Source organism: Myripristis murdjan, chromosome 3, assembly GCF_902150065.1.
Source record: "Myripristis murdjan chromosome 3, fMyrMur1.1, whole genome shotgun sequence".
In the NCBI taxonomy this organism is placed as follows: domain Eukaryota; kingdom Metazoa; phylum Chordata; class Actinopteri; order Holocentriformes; family Holocentridae; genus Myripristis; species Myripristis murdjan.
In genome coordinates, this window is record NC_043982.1 from 24,866,369 (window position 1) to 24,885,429 (window position 19,061).

General features: G+C 41.1%; 1 protein-coding gene across 1 annotated transcript in view; it reads right to left on the reverse strand.

The window, feature by feature from the left end:
• Positions 1 to 19,061, reverse strand: part of tln2a (talin 2a) — a 126,937-nt gene that overhangs the window by 71,616 nt on the left and 36,260 nt on the right. The window contains exons 3-7 of the mRNA XM_030048435.1: positions 8,894 to 9,067; positions 7,402 to 7,499; positions 5,936 to 6,065; positions 4,658 to 4,810; positions 3,221 to 3,363 (exon numbers count right to left, since the gene is read on the reverse strand). Of these exons, the coding sequence (XP_029904295.1) occupies positions 3,221 to 3,363; positions 4,658 to 4,810; positions 5,936 to 6,065; positions 7,402 to 7,499; positions 8,894 to 9,029 (660 nt within the window). The 5' untranslated portion in view covers positions 9,030 to 9,067. The remainder of the gene's footprint in view (positions 1 to 3,220; positions 3,364 to 4,657; positions 4,811 to 5,935; positions 6,066 to 7,401; positions 7,500 to 8,893; positions 9,068 to 19,061) is intronic.

Genomic DNA, 19,061 nt, shown 5'->3' on the forward strand with positions numbered 1-19,061 from the left:
TTATAGTTATACTGAGGAAAGTCGACAGTGCAGACACACCTTGTGCACTGTCACTTTTTCCATGCACAGGCTGGTCAGGTTGTCATTTTGAAACTGGTAAACCTTAATGTGAATACGGTTTTCAGACGTTTCCTGTCTGAACTCTTAAAAGCCAATTCATGCCTCTGTTAAGTGTTTACTGTGTTTGCTGCGTGGACAGCGCACATGGTCCCACACACATCAGTCAATTAATGGTTCTTGTGGTCAAAGCAGCTTGAGGGAGCAGAGTCAGAGCTGTTTCCATAGTGATGTAGTAAAGCATGCATACCAAGCATTTATACTTTAAAGGCCCCACGGTGTACACTTTTTCAGGGTTTTATTTAAACTGTTGTTATCCCTAGCATGATGTATTTGTGGTTTTGAGTACCTGTGGTCCACAGCTCCTCTCTCTCACCTTTCTCCCGGAGCTCTGGCAGCACGGTTTGTTTAGCCAATCAGAAGAGAGAATCAGCCCCTCTCCACTGATTGGCTGACTGCTTTCTGAGTGGCATATGGTCGGGCCAATCAACCGACATCATTGCACAATGCATTCTGGGGCGTAAACAATAGCGTGCCGCCATATTGAGCGAGAGAAAAACAGAGCCAACGAGACACAGTAACTATTTGAAAACTTGTCGAAAGCGAGTTATCATCTTATGTAAGATTGTCATGGCTACCGCTGAGCGTGATGTTATACAACCATACGTATTTGAGCCCATCTCCGATCCCAAACCACAGATGAAGCCAGCATTGTATTGTGTCGGGTTGGTAAAACAGTCGGCACTGAAATGAGCCCAACAGACGAGCAAATTTGGACTAAAACCCTGCGGGACCCGTGAAGCCAGGACCCTGAACGTGATGGTTTACGACAGTACGATCCCAAACCACAGAGAAACCAAACCACCTCAAATCCGTTTATTACAAGATGTTTCAGAATGGTAAGCTATTTTTGTTAAATATGTTGTAAATATGTTGTGAACTTGTTGCCATGGGAACGGAGGGGTACTGACTAAGTTCGGTTGCTTGGTAGCTGGTTGCTTGGGGACGCACGCACTGTGGGCAGAGTCACTGACGTCAGGACAGACACTGACGTCAGAAATTCAAGGAAGTGCAATCCACTCGTTTTACAGGGACAGTTTCAAAAAACAGGCTGTGTGCAATTCCATTTATCATTGGTGAAATGCATGGGACAGTATTTGTGTGGCCCCAAGACCTTCCCTATCACGCAAAAACAACAAAAATTGCATTTTTCAGGCCATGGGACCTTTAATACTATAATTTATTTCAATTCATGATTTTTTTTGTCATATATTGGAAATAACATCAATTTAATTATGTTATACACCTTATTATCCTTTTTTGGTACATTGTCCTTTTGTACATGCTGCCATTCTTTTTGGTCCTAGATACTGTGAAATCTGTATCATCTGGTTTTGATTACAACTGGATGGAAAATGCTTTGTGTTCCAGTGTCAAAAAATGCATTAATTGGCATGATGGTGTTGCTTTAAAAGGTCAGTATTTTTAACTCATATATGCGATACACTTGCTTAATGGAGATGATAACTCTTAAGAAGTGGATGTAGTTATTTAGGGAGGAAATATAAATAATCAAATTTAAATATTAAATTCTTTGTTTTTTACCTCTTAACTCTGACAGCAGAAGATTGAACCAGTTTGTGTTTTTGTTTTTCTTTGCTATAGTGCCGTGCCACCATTCAATGACTGCAGAAGAACCACTGGCAGAGGACATAAGGAGCCTTTAAGCCCTGCCAGCCAACTAATTGAAACAGGCCTCTATCTAACCACGCGTCGTTCACAGCCATTTAGAGAACAGGGCAGAGCAGCGCCATAAAAGTGCTGCTTTTATCCTCAGGAGCTACAGCAGAGGTCAGATGACCATGAAGATGAGCCATTTCTGTCTGGGAAGACTGTGAGTTACTCTTCCTCAAATACATTCTCTCATGCAAGCACATACACATGCACATCATACTGTTGCTGCTACTTATGCCAGTCTGTCGGTCAGTGGATGAGACAGTGACAGAGGAGGCTATTAAGGGAACAGCGTGTCACCTGGCCAGTAAATAAAAAGGGGCATTCGATTTAAAAAAAAAAAAAAAAAACACTCTAAAAAGGAAAATAAATGTTCAAACCCACACACAAACACACATACACCACAGAAATAACTGGGCCCTAAGGCAGTAATATGTTTTGAGATGATGAAAGCCCATCAGTGACATGGAGTACTTTCTCTCTCTCTCTCTCTCTCTCTCTGTCTCTGTGTTTGTTTGTATGTGTGTGTGTGTGTGTGTGTGTGTGTGTGTGTGTGTGTGTGTGTGCGCGTGTGCGCGTGTGCGTAGGGGCAGTTTGTGGATGTGTGAGAAAGATCCATTAGATATGGACACCAATTTGTGCAATTACATGTGTTTGTCCTTTCCAAAGACATAACTTCTATAAGAGCAGGCATGTTTGTGTATGTATGTGTGTATTTTGCCCCAACAGCTCTCTGAACTCAATACTAGTACAGAGAACCACCTCATTAATAGAAGTTTTACTTATTCTGGGCTCTTCTAGCACTCTTTCAGTGCCTTGGTAATGGTAATATTTCAGTATAGGGGACGCTGTTGTGTTTAAGACTCCATGAGCCGCCATGGCTTATGAGTCATGTCCTCTCCTGTCTCTTACCTACTCTGTTTCCTTCTCATAAAAGTACACTCCTTTGAACAAAAAAAAGGGGGAAAACAGCAAGAGCACAGCACTAGTATAGCAAGTTGGCCCTGCTAAATGAAGAAAAACAACATATTTCTCAATCCACCCAAAAGCCATCCATCACTGTGCATTTTGGTAATTACTTCTTGCCATTAGGGGACAAAGGAACAATGTGTGTGTGTGGATGGGTGGGGGGTGGTGTATGGATGTTGTGTCTTGTGGCTTGTATTGATGCTTTTTATGCTTATGCTCTCCTGGGTTGGGGGCTCAGGGTGGGGTGTGACATGATGTGCTGTCGACTATGGCATTCAGTGATATCTGACTTGGCCTGGGGTACAATGGTGGGCCAGAAGGCCTCATATTTTATGACTAAACAACTTGACATCTGAGAAGTGAACAAGATCTTCTTTTTTTTTAAACCAAAAGTCACTAAAGAGGACCTTTTATAAAAGTAAAAATATACACAGAAGGAAGACTGTAGAGGAGGTCAGACCTGTACGTAAAGCAGGTTGAGTTGGACCGGGTCTCGGGAATCCACATTCTGGTCTGAATAGAAGAACTTGCGTCTGAGCAGCAGGGTCTCACTCTCGTCCACCCCCTGCTCTCTGAACGTCCTGCTGTGGTCCAGCCAGTTCACTGACAACACAAGTCACAGGTATAAACAAAACCCAATCACTCCCTTTACTTGGAGAGAAAAAGTTTACATGTTTGCTGTGATATCTAAAGTCTCCAACAATGTTCAGCTGGGACTGGGATTTTCTGAAGTAATAATCAATTATTTAAAAAAAAAAAAAAAAAAAAAAAACATGCCACAGACTTGGAAAATCATGTACTTTCCATTCAAGAGTGGAACGCCACGACTTAAACTTTGCTGTTACACATTTCATAAAACCACAGTAAAGAAATGTATACTGGTTTCTCGGCTCCCCTGGGAGGCCAAGGAATGGTGTCAACACCCCAGCAAAAATGTCTGCAATAATAACGAATGAGCCAATATCTGCTTTCTCCAAGGCCTGTGTGGCTACTGATCACAAACAGACCACAGCCTAGCTTACACTGATGAAAAATGTTTTTTTCCCCTCACACTCTCTTCACACCCTTTTCTCACATCTCACTTTGATGTGAGACGCTAGCCAAATAGCTTTGAAGGTGTAAACAGGCAGAATCCGAGGCATCCTGGCGGCTCCGTTGGCTCAGGCCCATAGCATGTAACCAGAACTTCCTAACTTTCCAAAAATGGCCAAGGACACTGTTGCGCCTCACTTTTTCCCGATGTTTCCTGTCCCCTACCTGTGTCAAATTAAGGTAAAATTAATCATGCATAAAATGACACAAGCAGAACTTTTGCTTTATATCTAAGAGAGGCCCATAAACTCAACGCTTAGTTCAAAGCCAGATTCTGCCCACATAAACAACAAAATCATCTCTCTCTCACACTAAGCCTACAGAAGAGCTACATTTTTTCCTACAGTAAATAAGGGGGTGATTGGGCTGAGACATGAAGGAAAGGGCTCAACATTTTACCTGAGGTTGAAAGTTCCAGATACAATATGCCCAAATACCTATGTAAGATGGTAGATAACTTAGGCAGGCCCAAAAAGGTCCCATAAAGCTGCCACTGAGTCAAGGCAATCCCTTTTTATCCTCAGATATCATTTTATGGCATCTGCTGCTCAGACATAGTACACAGAGATTCGGAGGAAGGAAAAATCTAGAGATAAATAATGCCACCCAGGTCGAATCCAGTGAATTACATGTGCAATCTTAGCCTGTGAATCTGCAGCACAAGCAAATAACTTTTTCAGTATTTTGCTTAAAATGCTATAATACCCACTGACAATTAAATTCATCAGGAAAAAGTGACACCATTCATCTGCCTAGTGTCTCTGCTTTGCTAAAAAAAATGTTCTTCTCCCACTCCCAAACTCACAGTCATCGTCTGTGTGCAGCTTGGCTTTCAACTTCTCCATCTTCCTTTCATCACGCAGCAGTGTTCTGTCTTTCTTCAGCGTCCCCATCCCATCATCCTTCTTTTCCTCCACCATCTCCTGGATCAGAGAGTACTCCTCGTAGTTGGTGATGCCTGGATTCACAGGGGAAACCAAAACCAGTCATCTCTGTCAGAGCTGCAGGGATTGACTCACTTTTCTCTTTAATGTGTTCCAAAATGCAGTTAATTTGCTAAGGACAAAAAACTCATTCTCAATACTTTGTAAATACATTAGAAAGGACAACCCAGTGTCAAAAGTTCTGCAATTTTTCTTTTTTTTCCCCCCAATACTGAAGAAAATCCGGTTCATGAACCAAGCGGATTTTCCTTTTCAAAAGGATGCTTTTAACACTGAGTTTCAGTGTGTAATTCCACTTCAATAGCATTTACCATGTAGCACCGAACAATAAGTTTCAATGTTGATACTTGAGCTAAGCCCTTTATTAACCACGTTAGGCTAATTGCAAGCATGCCAATTTAGTATCACCCCAGACCTTGGAGTCTCAGTGGGAGCACAAAACAGAGCTGCAGGATACTGAATTCAGCCTGAGTGTCTTAGCTGCACTATCAACACACAGGTTAAACACAACAACCACACGGCTCAAGAAAGAACCTGTTTCCCACATCAGCAATGAGCCTTTAACTCATAAGTTTTTATTTATGAGATATTCTGAGAAATTATTTCCTCTAAATGAACAATTAGGCTGTAAATCCTCATGAAGGTTTAAATGATTAATGCCAGCCTGGGAACCAGATGAATCTGTGAGCTCATGTTATTTGCTCTTGTAGATTGGGCTAGCCCCCCTCCTGTTCAGACAAATTTACACCCAAACTGGCCCGTGTCGGACCAATCACAACCATTTATCTAATATGGGATGGATTTAATATGATGACTGACAGAAGAGTGCTGCTGAGGCAATTTCATACACAACCACTGCCACTGTTGAATGCACTGTTGCAACAGTATTAAAGGAAATGGACAGCATATTTTCTCTAAAAGTTTACGAGCAGACTTTTATTGGATAGCAAAAAACTACCAAACAACTACAACACAAGTTTTTTTTCTGTTGCTTTGTGAATTGGATGATGCCAGGCTAGAGTTATGCAATGAAGACTGTTAAAGTTAAATTGAAAGACATTATCAGACCCTATCCCCCCCAAAAAACCTATTACTCTTGTACAAAGATAAAAACTGAGTGTAGTAAAGACAATGTATACCTATTCTACTGCATATAGTCACAAGCAGCTCTCCCACTGTTTTGGAGTCGTCCACCATGATGGTTTTAACGGCCCCATCCAGCATTTTGATCTTCTGGGGCCTCTGTTTCTTCTTGTATTCAAGGATGTCCTGAAGAGCAGGTTAAAGAAAAGGTGTGAGAGAAATGCAGAGGGAAAGGCACAAAGGAAAAAAAAGGCAGAAAAAAACATAGAAAAGAAAGCTCAGGAATTGTAGGCAAAAGAGAGAGGGAAAGGCAAGCGATGGAGGGAAAATAGCCATTAAGAAAATGATCAAATGCACCCAGGTCACATGGAGAGAGGGGAGAATGGAGCCCAGAAAACCTCATTTAACGGCTGCCTATCACCCCGCTGGTCCACAAATCACCACAATGAGGAGAGATTTGGCTTGGAATAATGGGTCACAGTCATGCCTTCTACCTGGGTTGCCTTTGGTGGATTTGAAGAGCAGAAACAAGCTGGAAATTCAAACACTCAAAATGTACTCCAAGGGAGCGCAAAACATGACTGAAAATCGGTGCTGATTGGGCTTTTGCCTTAAAGGATCTGAGACTCTGGCCCAAGCAGCTGAAGCTGGTGAAACCACTTCTTAACTTTTATGGACTTGCTTTTATGTTTTCATCTATTATTAACTGGTCTTTACTTCTATTTTGTGTGCTTTTTGAACTACTTGGTTGCTTCACTTTGGCTTTGTTTTTAGTCACTTATTCATATCCTTTTGAAACATTTTATTTACTACATCATAAAACTGTATTTTTCAAAGTCCCATTCAAAAAAAGATTATTTCTATATTATAGCAATTCAGCAGCTTAACATGAAAACATCTTGGGTTCAAACCTTAGACTTGGTAGCTTGCTCAGACAGCAATAAACATCATCTGGACAAAGAGTGTGCAAAATTAAGGGCAGGCTGTGTGTGTGTGTGTGTGTGTGTGTGTGTGTGGTCAAACTGAGCTCCAATATGTGCTGTGAATGAGTTTGACTTGGTCAATGTTATTCACACATCTCTCTACATGTATCAGTCACACATAGCTCCCTAGGTGTGTAGGTGAGTGTGTGTGTGTGTGTGTACTTTCATTCTTGTTCAAGTGCCCATTTTAACCTTTGCCATATGCTGCTCCAGGCAAACATTCACTCCATGATAACAGTCGCACATATAGTAGCTCCTCTACTCAGCGTGTGTGTGTGTGTGTGTGTGTGTGTGTGTGTGTGTGTGTGTGTGTGTGTGTAGGAGACTGTGGCAAATCGCCTGATACTTTGACTCCATCATGTGTGCAGGAGAGTCAGCTTGACATATTTAGCCGAGTGTTTTTTTGGAAGCCAGGGTTAAAAAAATATTAATATTAAATATTAAAGAATAAAAAAATATTTACCCAAAGTGTGTGTGTGTGTGCTGGGTTAGTGATTGTGTCTGTGGGAGAGTGTAGTTAGAGAGGCTGACATACTTACCCCATTGCGGAGCATGTAGTAGTCGAGCGTCCTGCCAGACTCCAGCCAGATGCCTTTTCTGGGGTCTTCATCAGAGAGAAACAGGCCGTAGTCTGAGGCTGTGGGACAGAGAGTGCACACATCAGCTTTTTGAGAGACTACTGCTATGGAACTTATTTATTTGTTTATATTATTAGATATTACAGAGGACAGTCAGGGGAGGAAGAAGGAAAGTGAGAAGTTATGACATGTGACAAAGGTCCTCAGTTGCATTTGAATAATGTCACAAGAACATTGTGATCCAGCTTCCTGTGCTGATCTGTCAAGACGTCAGGCGATGGAGGGCAGGGGCACGGGGGGGATTTCAGTGCTCTTACTTCTTTAGTAGATACAAATAGGACTGTTTTTCTCGTTTCAGTTATGAAATCCCAAGTTTGCTTTAGCTGTGATATATCCATCCATGATAAATAATTATCTAACTACGCATTGGCTGATAACCAATAATATCAAATATTATAATATTTTGTCATAATTTTGTGATATTACATTTTGGATATTGTCCAAAGCTTTATCTAACTATTCATCCTCCTATTGATATTCATCCATCTATTGATGTGGCGCATTACTGAGACCAAGAAGCCAAAAACACACCCACAAAAGTAGCATTTAGGTATAACTGTAATATTTATTTTAAAAACTGATTGCATTTTCAGAATATTTAGAAACGGGTGTGATTTGGTGGAAGGGAGTCTTGCACTGAATTTCCTAATTTAAAAAGGAGCTCGAGCTTTGTGAGCTGCAGAGCATGACAGCTCAGATCTCACCCTGTCTGGTCTACAATATACTCATTCTCTGTGTTTTCAGTTAAATTTCAATTTGTTTTTGTCCGGGAATATGTACAAAATAGATTAATCTCAAAAATCAGAGGAGATGCTTTTACCAGTCTTAACTGCTGGCTCACTTAGCTTCCTTTTGTTGGAAATACTGACCAACTATGCCAACAATGCCACAGCATTTCAATTTTTTTCATTTTCAGTGTTTTGTTTTTACTTGTTAACCACATGACCATTTGATTTTTTTTTTTAATGAAGGTCTTTTTATTGTACATTTTTACAGGATACAAAACAAAAACAAACAAACAAACAAAAAAGAATCCTGTATCTTGTATCCAACCTAATTGACCATTTGAATGTTGACCATGGACACGTTTTGGGTGACATTCCAAAATCAGTCTTTTCCTGGACCAATGACACTTCAGTCTTCTTTACCCTTCAACATTCCTGAACATTAACAGTACAAAAGAGCTGCTTTACTTAAGCGGGTGAGTGTAAACACCAGCGAAAGTCATGCAGCCTATAAACCGAACTCAAGTTCAAACGAGGATCCCTTTCTGTCCATTGCAATTCTATGGCTCTGAATCTGTCTGCAGTCTTCTTTCTTTCCCTGGTAATTCTCACCACATCTGCAGTGTCCTTTCTATACACTGCAATCAATACTAATTGATCATTCTCACCCTGTCCGGTCTGAGCCTCGGGGACCCTCTCTCTGATGATCCTGCAGGCATCGTAGACGGCCGTGGAGGGCTCAAACTGCATCGTCTTCACCACATTGCACTGGCGAACGCAGATTTTCAGTGACAACGCCACCATCTTGGCGAGCGGTGTGGGAGGGGAGGGTGCAGCTACACCTGGCCAGAGAAAAGATGTGGAGAGAGAGATTCAGAGGGAGAGGATCATTTGACGGCACAAGACAAGCCCACCAACTCCAAGACTTCAGCAGAGTGATGAAACCCATTGACTGTGATAAATGAGCCAGATGTTGGAGGAGTGACCTCTTCAAGGTTAACCTTCTGGCGAGCATGACATGGATGGAGAAGAGAGATATCTGATTATAAAGCAGAAAACACACAATCCAACAGTCTTTGCCACAGCTGAATGAGTGTGTCCTCATTTCCTCAAATTGCACTGACTGACAGAAAGATGCATAAACACAAATCAACATCTGTCTTACTTTCTTACTTCCATTGCACAACTGAAACACACTTTTTATTGAGATGTATCTTCCCTGCAGTTGAACATGCTGCTTTGACACACACAGGCTCACTTAGAAAAAATCTTTCCCCTGCAATATCAAACAATGCAATTTTGTGAACAGGAAGAAAGTGCTAATTTGTCCACAATGAGGCCATTGTTATGCTTCATAAAAACAAAAACAGCCGACAACAAATTGTTTCACATTTTGAAAATGGCCCATCTGGTCCCTGCTGCAGACAAAAGCCAGTTTCTGAATATTGTGGTTAGGGGACTAAGAGCGAGGAAGAAAAAAAAAAAAGATATAAAAACAAAAACTAGGAGGCAACTGTCTTCATAAGAAGTGGAGTTGGTGGAGGCAGCACTTCTCTAGTGGACAATCTTTCTCACATTTAGGTGGACAAAACATGTCACTGCTCACACACTGCACTCCCAAAACCTGTGCTCCAGTCCTTGTAAGTTAGGAAGAAAGAAAGAAAGAAAGAAAGAAAGAAAGAGATGACAGTGCAGTTCCCTGTCCATCATTTTAGCATCTTCTAAACAACCATAAAGCCCTTGTATTCTTAGCAGTGTAGGTTCAAATACCAACCTCAGAACCCTAAAAACCTATTATTCCTTCCCTGAATTTCACCACAAAAATGATGCATGAACAACAGCCCCAATCCAGGTCCAATACATCAAGTGCCACACACATTTCCTCAAGATTTAAACAGTAATCAACTAGCTGAAGTGCTGAGCAGACTGAGCTAACAGATCTCCAGCTTGACCATCACAATGAAAATGTGCTCTGGTATTCTTGGGGGATCGCCATCCTAGATTTATTTTTTATGTGTGCTGTGGCCCCAATATACATCCGAATACAGTCCTTGATCTATTGTATCACAACTCTTACACTGCCTTGTAATCACGGTGTTAATCTTTTTTTGCATGAAATTAAGATGAAACTGAACGTGTGTATTGGATATTAAAAAGGTATAAGAAATGAAAAAAAAAACAAACAAACAAACAAAAAAAAACACCCAGAGTAAGTGGGATGCTTGTTGAAAAGAAGTGGTCGGTGTTAACACTGCTGTAATTCAGAGAGAACAGAGCAGGAAGGAGGAGACAGACTTGGCCTTGAGAGAGCAGCCTCCTTAACAGAGCACCTCCTGTCCAGGGCCAATAGGAACACAGGGTTTCTCTGTGCCAGGGGTCAAAGGTTAGAGGTCAGGGCTGGCCATGGTGGTAGCACACAAGCAGCCTCTCATCTGCTCCCGTGGCTTTTGACCCTCATTGGGATGTACAGAATCTTGTTCCTAAGTGAGATGTGTTCACATACAGGAGTGAAGTTGACTGTTTGGCACACATTGTGAGAATGCGCGGCACTTGCCTGAGGTTTGCAGTGGAAATGGGACCACTGGGGCCAATTAGAGGGACTTGTATGAAACTGGATTAAAAAAAAAAAAAAAAAGTCAAGAAATAACCAAAAATGTATTGCACTTTTACAATGAAATCTGCATTTGTAGTCTTGCTGCTTTCAGGAACCCTGTAAGTGCTGGAGCTGCCTTTAGTTTGGTATTTAGCCATACTGTGAAAGACACTGGTTTTACTGCAATATTGACAGCACAGCAAACATTTTGGACTTTAAGTCTCTGAGCCATTTGATTAAGAATTAATTTAAAATGCAATTAAATTAAAACTAATCTTATTTTGGCTCCAATAACTACAGCCCTTGGTATAGTCCTCACAGAGCCTACTGTAGCGTCTAAACTTGACATTTGATAGCATTTATTGCTTGCTTTGGGCAATCCATCTTATTCAATCAAGGACTCCCACAAACCTCCTGTTGATAGCAGTTGGAGTGAAGCCAATTATTTTCCTTCCAATTGGCTATCGCTCAAACTGTCAGAGTCTAACTGAGCTTTGAAGGCAAACTCCATCCAAAAACAGATATAAGGGTGTTATCCCAGGGATTGGACCGTTCAGTGTGAAGAGGGTCCTCCCAAAGCCAGAATGAGAATGGCAAAAATTCTCAATGGCGCCTTCAAAAGACAAATCCTACAGCTGCTCAGAGCAACAAAAGCTACTTTGTGGAAACAGTGGCAGGGTCCGGGTGATTTACGAGGACATCATCATGTTTTTGGAATTCTATGAATCCTGAATCAGTCACAAATCATTAGCACCACATTTAGTGTCAGTCATGTGTCACCTTTGATCGTCTGGTTTCTAGCTTTAGGTGGGAATGGTTCACCTTCACAAATACTGGCTGAACAGAGCAAAGCCATAGAAATAGTGTGTGAATCCTCTTTTAGGGTGTGTCGTGTTTGCTCTAGAGCCTACTACTATAAACCCTGAACAATGGCCACACAAAGAGCATGAATTAGATTAGGGAAAAGTCGAGGAAGCAGTGAGAAAGAAGTATCATAAACTAACGATTTAAGCAACAAAGTAGAAACTGGAGAGAGCTCACCATGCAATATGCATCTCATATGTATCCAGTGCTGCATGTATGGACTTACAGTTGCACACACTGACATCAAGTTTTTTTGTATTATGCTGCATTAGGGCCAAATGATAACAGAACGGCGCTCTCATGGCAAATCTACTTTTTCTTATCTATCTTTTACTACTAATATTTTTTTTACTGTATTTACAGCACAAATTGTTTCATAAGGTCTTATGTTTCACATTTTATTATGTTTATGGGTAATGTCAAATGGTTTACTTCACTCACCCATTTGACCTTTATGTGGAACAAGCCTTGCTAAAAACGGATATAAATATAAGCCCTAAGCTGCACATGTCAGAGGTCTTGAGAGTATTTGTATGCTGTTGCTATGAACTATTTGGGAGCCTTGGTCAGGTTCAGCAACTTACTCTTGCAGGCTTATTGACTGCAGGCCTACCAAAAAAAAGTCAAATCGTAAAATTCTGCTCTGTCTTGGCAGAGATATAGACAGCAGTGTGTGATGGAGACAATGGCGTATTCATCCTTTAAAGTCTTAAATCATGTTGAGCCTCTGCAATATCTGAATCCTCTGTAAATTATAATTTCACTCACATGGATACAAATAAAGCAATTTAATAGGAGCTCTGCTATGTTACATAAACAAACAGTTGTAATGAACATTCTGAACATGTGCAATATCAAACTTTGTTACTGATTAAATACAAATGATGTATTACAAAAAGCAAATGGCTTGCTTGTGAGCATGACTCGCTGACCAAACCATTCAAAAATGAAGGTAAATCTCTCCTTCAACCAGCAACAAAACAGAGCAGAGTCACCATCAAAGTTGGATTACCACAAAAGCATGCTATCCTGCCTCTTCCCCTCCCCGCAATGAGAAAGGATTTGCAGAGATCAAATGTGATTGTAAAAGCCCCAAAACTCTTGAGTAGAACCAACTCATTACGCTGCTACCAAATCCAGTGTGGGAATAAAGCTCCTCTTGGAATTACGCTGTGCACGCTGCTATGACAAACCAATCGATAATCATGTTTGGTCAAAATGCAATTTGATATACAGCTCATCCTCTTTCTGAAGACCCAAACCAGACCTTTCAAATGTAACTATGATGATTACAGCAAGAGTTTTGGAGGGTAGGACACATTTTAAAGCAATATTTTCACCCAAACTACTCAGAAATAAACTCCATTTCTATCTTTAAACAATTCAGAAGCATATTTTTTTAGATCCATGTTGAGATGACACAGTTAGTTGTACCCAAATCTTAAATCAAATTCAGTCAAAAAGTATCTGTAATTCAATAACTTCTTTAAAAAGACAAAAATAGAATAACAGTGGCTCACCACAGGGCACCATGCTCAGTTCTTTAAGAATGAATAAATGTGAGTGAGTTAGGCTAAACAGAGGAGGATTGACCCAGATTACCCCTTGTACTATCCCTCAATTAAGGCTTCGGGCTGGGTTGAGATTGTTACAAATCAGAGGCAGCAGAAGTGGTGGTACAGTTCCTACTAGTAGTAGTGCTTTAATGTTAGAATATCAATTTATCATTGCACAATGCATGTAAACAAAAACATAGTAATACATAGATAATAAAACACCAGGAAAAAACAGGTTATGGGCTGATACATGATAAAGCAGCATAGATGTACCAAGAGACCAGAGTGTTAGTTGCTGTTGAGCACTGAGACCAGCCTTTAACCCACCTGTGATTTTGCCTAACATGACATCGTGCTCCCTTTGATTCAGACAGAGCAAGTTCAGCGAGGGCTGCAGCAGGCAGACACAGGCTCAGCCACAGCCAGCCTGTCCCGTCTGCCGCTCTTCCTGCCTCCATGCCAGGAAATCCATCTGCATGTCTACCTGCCCCTTTTAACCATCTGTCTGCCTACAGTATCTGACTGTCTGGATACCCATCTACCTGCTGCACCAGCCTGCGTGCCAGACCCTTCTAGCTGTATGATTTTTTTTAGTTTGCCAGTCTGTGTGTCTACCTGTCTGCTTTCCTTCCCACCATCAAGGTTCCCTGCCAGCTGGGGATGTGAACCAGAACCTTGAAAACAGTAATCTCTTTAGAAATGAAAGAAAGTTTTATGTCCAAAAAAACCCCACTTGAAACACTGAAATAAAAAAAATACACCTTTGAAAGAAAAACAAAGGAACTACCAGACTCGCAAAGAATTGAAGTATCACACTCATACAAACATTTATGCGCGCGCACACACACACACACACACACACACACACACACACACACACACACACACACACACACACACACGCACGCACGCACGCACACACACGCACGCACACACACGCACGCACACACACACACACAGCAAAGAAACCCATAATCATTAATACACGGTATGCTCCCACACTGTAAGGCGCAAGCACAAAGCCTTCCTCCCCCTCCTGACATTAAGCCCAGCAGTACCAGTTACACCTACACTCCTATGATCACACTGCAGGCAGCGGGCTCATGTAACAGATCAAAGAATATTCAACAATATCACTGCTGTAAGTAACAAAAGATTTCTCTGTGTAGTCCACACTACCAACAGCAGAACTTCATCTGTGTTAAGTCTGATCTCAGTAGACTGGCCTTTGTTAAATCATTTAGAAGCGGTACGGACTCCTCAGACAAGGGCTTGCTGAGATGCTTGATGGATGCTGAAATAACTGGCTCAAAACTACATCTGTTCAGAACAGGAGGCAGGTATACACACATACGGACCCAGGCACGGTCCAATCTACGCTTCAGTATTTAGCTGTATTGAATTTTTTTGCATAGCTATATTGATCATTGCAGTCCTGAGTACCATGATATTGCTTTTTCGCAATACTGTATCCTTTCTCTGTCTTTCTCTGTAGTTTCATATTATGTTGTGACATCTACATTTTAGGACACTGCTGAAAAATGCATTGTGCTAATCCTGTTTTAATAAATTCGAATGGAAATTTTGAATTCAACTGTTTTAAATCAGCTCGTTACTAAATTTTATCATACAATACATGAATGTTTTATTAATCTACCCAAGAATTATGTATTTTAAGCTCTGTTTATACATTTTCAGTCTATTCTGTGTGCAATGTGTTGTGGCACACATTGTATCATGATCCATGTATCATGATACATACTGTGCCAACAAACAGCCCTACTTATCAAAAAGGAAACTTCAATTCTCATGAGCAACTAAATTAATATATATAACAAATATAACATGTAATATACCCCATCAGTTGACTGCTGCAGTCACGACTGTGGCTTACCATGTAGGCTACAGTCTGATGGGATGACATGGGAAACTAAGACTGCTCCTTTGATATAGGATAAGGATGACGTTCTTTTCTACTGGACTTGGGAAATGCATTCTAAGGTCAACAAAGCGTGGTATATAATCCAAGGTGTAATATGAGCTTCTGCCGTATGTATGTACTGTGCGTCTTCACAGACAGAAACTTTGACATAGATACATGGAGTGGATACACACACAACACATCACAGGAGGGAGGTCAGCATACACTGAAGTATGAGAGACATACAGGTTATATAAAAGCGAGTGAAAGGCTTAAGAGAACAAAAGGGAAAAAGACGGCGGAGCATTGGAACATGGAGCCACTGTTCAATAGATCAATGAGCCACAGCAGCACTGCTGGGAATGCCCCGGCCAGATTACAGTAACATGTCTTCTAATCCAATAATAGAACAGCGCACAGCTCGCATTGCCCTGTCCTTGAGGGGTTCTGGGGCACAGAACAGATTCAATACCGGGCCTCAGTATATCAATAACCCAGTTTCAACTACAAGGCCAAACTGGGCTAGCAAGGGCTTAGTAATCATCTGTGCCCCATGATTGGCCCCAGAATAGCATTGCTGTGTCTCCTTTAGCAACTTGTTGCCTGCAGAAATGTTTAGCGGGTACTTTCAGGTAAATAGTGTTTTAAAATAAACTGTTAGAAGCATATGGCCTGACCTGAGCGACTGCCACTTTGCCCTGCAGTTGAAAGGGGCATATATGAGCACAACCTTATCTGGTGACAATGGCTTTTATTCTAACACATGATAGATGATAGAAAAAAATAAATAAAACAAAGCTCAAGTTAGTCAAGTCTGGTAGGAAAATCTCTCTAAGACCCAGATGCAAGAGAAACTTTTCCTCTACAGCTTACTGCGACAGCAGCTCCCAAAACATTTTTCCTGACTAACAAGTGCACAGGGGAGGACTAATTTGCTCCCGGATCATGTCGCGTATTATGATCCATCTATTTTACATGCACTGCTTCTGAATAATAAATAGACTGTGCAATGCACCAGTTTGTCAGGCTTCATCTTTACCACACTGTGGACCCACTTGAGTTATTAGAAGGGGAATCTGCATGTTAGGCTACATTCTCAAAGCAAATAAGATTTGACAATTATGATGTGATCGTGTGTCAACGCACTGCTGTTGAAATGAAAGAAGGATTCACTGTTCAAGAGGGCAGCTTTGGGAATTAATTTATGAAAAAAAAAAAAAAAAAAACAACAACAACGACTTAATCTAAAGATGGATGCCTATGCACTTATGAAATTAGACAACTGGTTTCAACAGATTTTGTGAGCCAAATTAAAGAGGAATTAAGACAATAAAAACATCCAAAAGTGTTTCAGTATTTCAAATAATTTGTTGCCTAATGCATCTACTATAGAAAGGAAAACTAAGGATTTCACAGTAAAGAAAACTAAAAGAATGACACAAATGAGAGATGTTTGACTTTTTTGTATTTATTCCAGGACAAAACAGGGAAATTTGGAATAGATTAACAGTAAAAAGGGAAAGCGGCTTTTAATTGACTGCCATTTCGAATTTAAGAATTGAAATGTGTCAGATATCAAAATTATAGTCTGTTCTATTCCCTAAGCCACATTCTCTATAAACTAGTATTGCTAGATGGTCAAAAACATTCAAGGACATAGCAGTTATGATTATTTTTTCTCCCCTACACTTAATGTTTTTTTTGACATTCACCACTGGCCTTTGGTAATGTTAAATATATACTATTTAATTACCTTCTTCAAGTCTCCCACATATAAGGTCAAAAGTCTTGACTATTGTCTTTGTTTCATGATGAATTAGCACTCCGCTTGTCCTACAGTTTACCTGCTGGTCACATATGCAGAATGACTCAACGATTTATCTTAACAATGTTAGTTGTGTTTAAATTTGCCTTTATCACTGCTGTTCGTCACATCCATTACTGCCTTGACGCAAGTGCAGCCTAAACAAGACATTCAATTCTTGCTCTGACAACTTGTCTGGCTGAAATAAACCAATGTAAACTGTACAGCCTGAGTCATACACAAGTGGGCCAGGCCAGCCAAAAATCAGGTCATCGTCAAGCAGGCTGACTGGGGGAGCTGTGGCCAGTAGGTCACACATGTGGAAAAATGCTGGGTGGAGGAACTGAGTAAATATCGCTCAACTGTGCCTTGACAACCACCTTGTCGGCTGCCATCAAAGTGCCCTTGATTAAGGCAGTGACCTCACAGCTAGTCGTTAATGTGGCTCAGGGTTTTCACAGGCTAAAGAGGTGGGTTAACATTTCTATTTTTCTTTAAATGGCTCATCTGTGTAGGCTAAATCAGACTGAACGCCTCAGCAAGGTCACTCAGGCCCGTCAAAGAGTTTACATTAGGAAGAGAGTCCACATGAACAGTGGAAACGTTTGTAGCTGTCAATAATTATAATGGGTCAAGCATTGTCTGCAAGTGTTCATTTCCTCTGTTCAGTCAGGTATTAGACCAAACATGCTGGTAGTTAATATGCCACAAGATAGTGTTCAATACACCAGATTTGATGTATTTATTTCTATGCTATGTGCTCACAACCCGAACGCCCATCCCTGAGTTATAAATAATTATAAAAATACCAGTGGACTGAGATGACTTGTTTTAGTATCGTCACACCCAACGGACATGACTTACATCCAAATTTAGCATCCTCAATTTGAAAGTCTCATCCCTCAGCATCTATGTATTGATATAGAGCAAAAGCTTCTTTTGCTATAATGTGTCTCCAAATATCTGGATGAGAATGGATCATGTGTGTGGTTCAACAGACAATGCAGGTGTGTGTGAACTAAAACATGCAGACACTTGCACACACACACACACACACACACCAACTCAGCTTTCACCTAAGAAGGGAAGCTAAGTGAGAAAGAAAGTCAGCGTTGACAAATTAGTCACCTGGTTGGTGGTGGAGCAAGGTGACAGACTGCAGACCCTGTGGGTGACACTGAAATGGTGTCTGTTGTGTGTTACTGCATGTGAGCCTCAGTGTAGTGTGTGTGTGTCTGGCAAATGCCGGAGGGAGCCAGGTGATGTGTCTCTGGCCCTGTTCATACCTGGCTTTAAAATGTGTCTTGGTGATTCGATCACAAGTGGACAGCTGTAAATACCGGTGTGAATGCACGTAAGATACATTGAGGAAGCATTGAGATCCAATTGCTCAGATCAAATCTGGAGGTGGTCTGGGCCGCACATGGCCACATTCTTTTAGTAGTGTGTACCCAAATGTGTTCTGGATTGAAGGACCACCTACTCAACTGACATCCTCTGCGTAAGTGGAGGCATGTAGTCATTTGTGCGCCAATGGCGTCATAAAACTCAGAGATATACTACGAGTGTGTCAAACATCTTGAGTGATTTGGTTGCCTGGAACATGCCAAGGAACAGATCAAGTCTGTATTGTTGTGATTTTGCCCACAGACCAAGGTCTTTGCAAACTACTTCTTCTTCAATTTCTGGCAGACTAGGCACGGGAAGTGCATTGCTGCTTTCCGCCGGTTAAAATCAACAATGCATTTAGTGTTGGCAATGGGAAATGATGTTTGCATATAGAGAAGGGAAGTGAGATCCAATCACAAGAGGTCATTTGAGGCGCAGGTGGAGATGCCTTGTGATGCCAGGTGTGAACTGATGTACTTAAAGCTGTCACTTGTGATCGGATCACCCAAGATGCATGTTTGTGCCAGGTGTGAACAGGACCTCTGTCGGCAGCAGTACCAACAGAAGAGTCCAGTTTCATGGAGAGGAGAAGACACAGGAGGCAGCCATCTCAAGCAATCCGCCCGATCTAACGTAGCACACTAAATGTTTATTGACAAAGCCAGACAATTTTTTAACAGAATTAATTTCATTGTTTAATATAATTTGA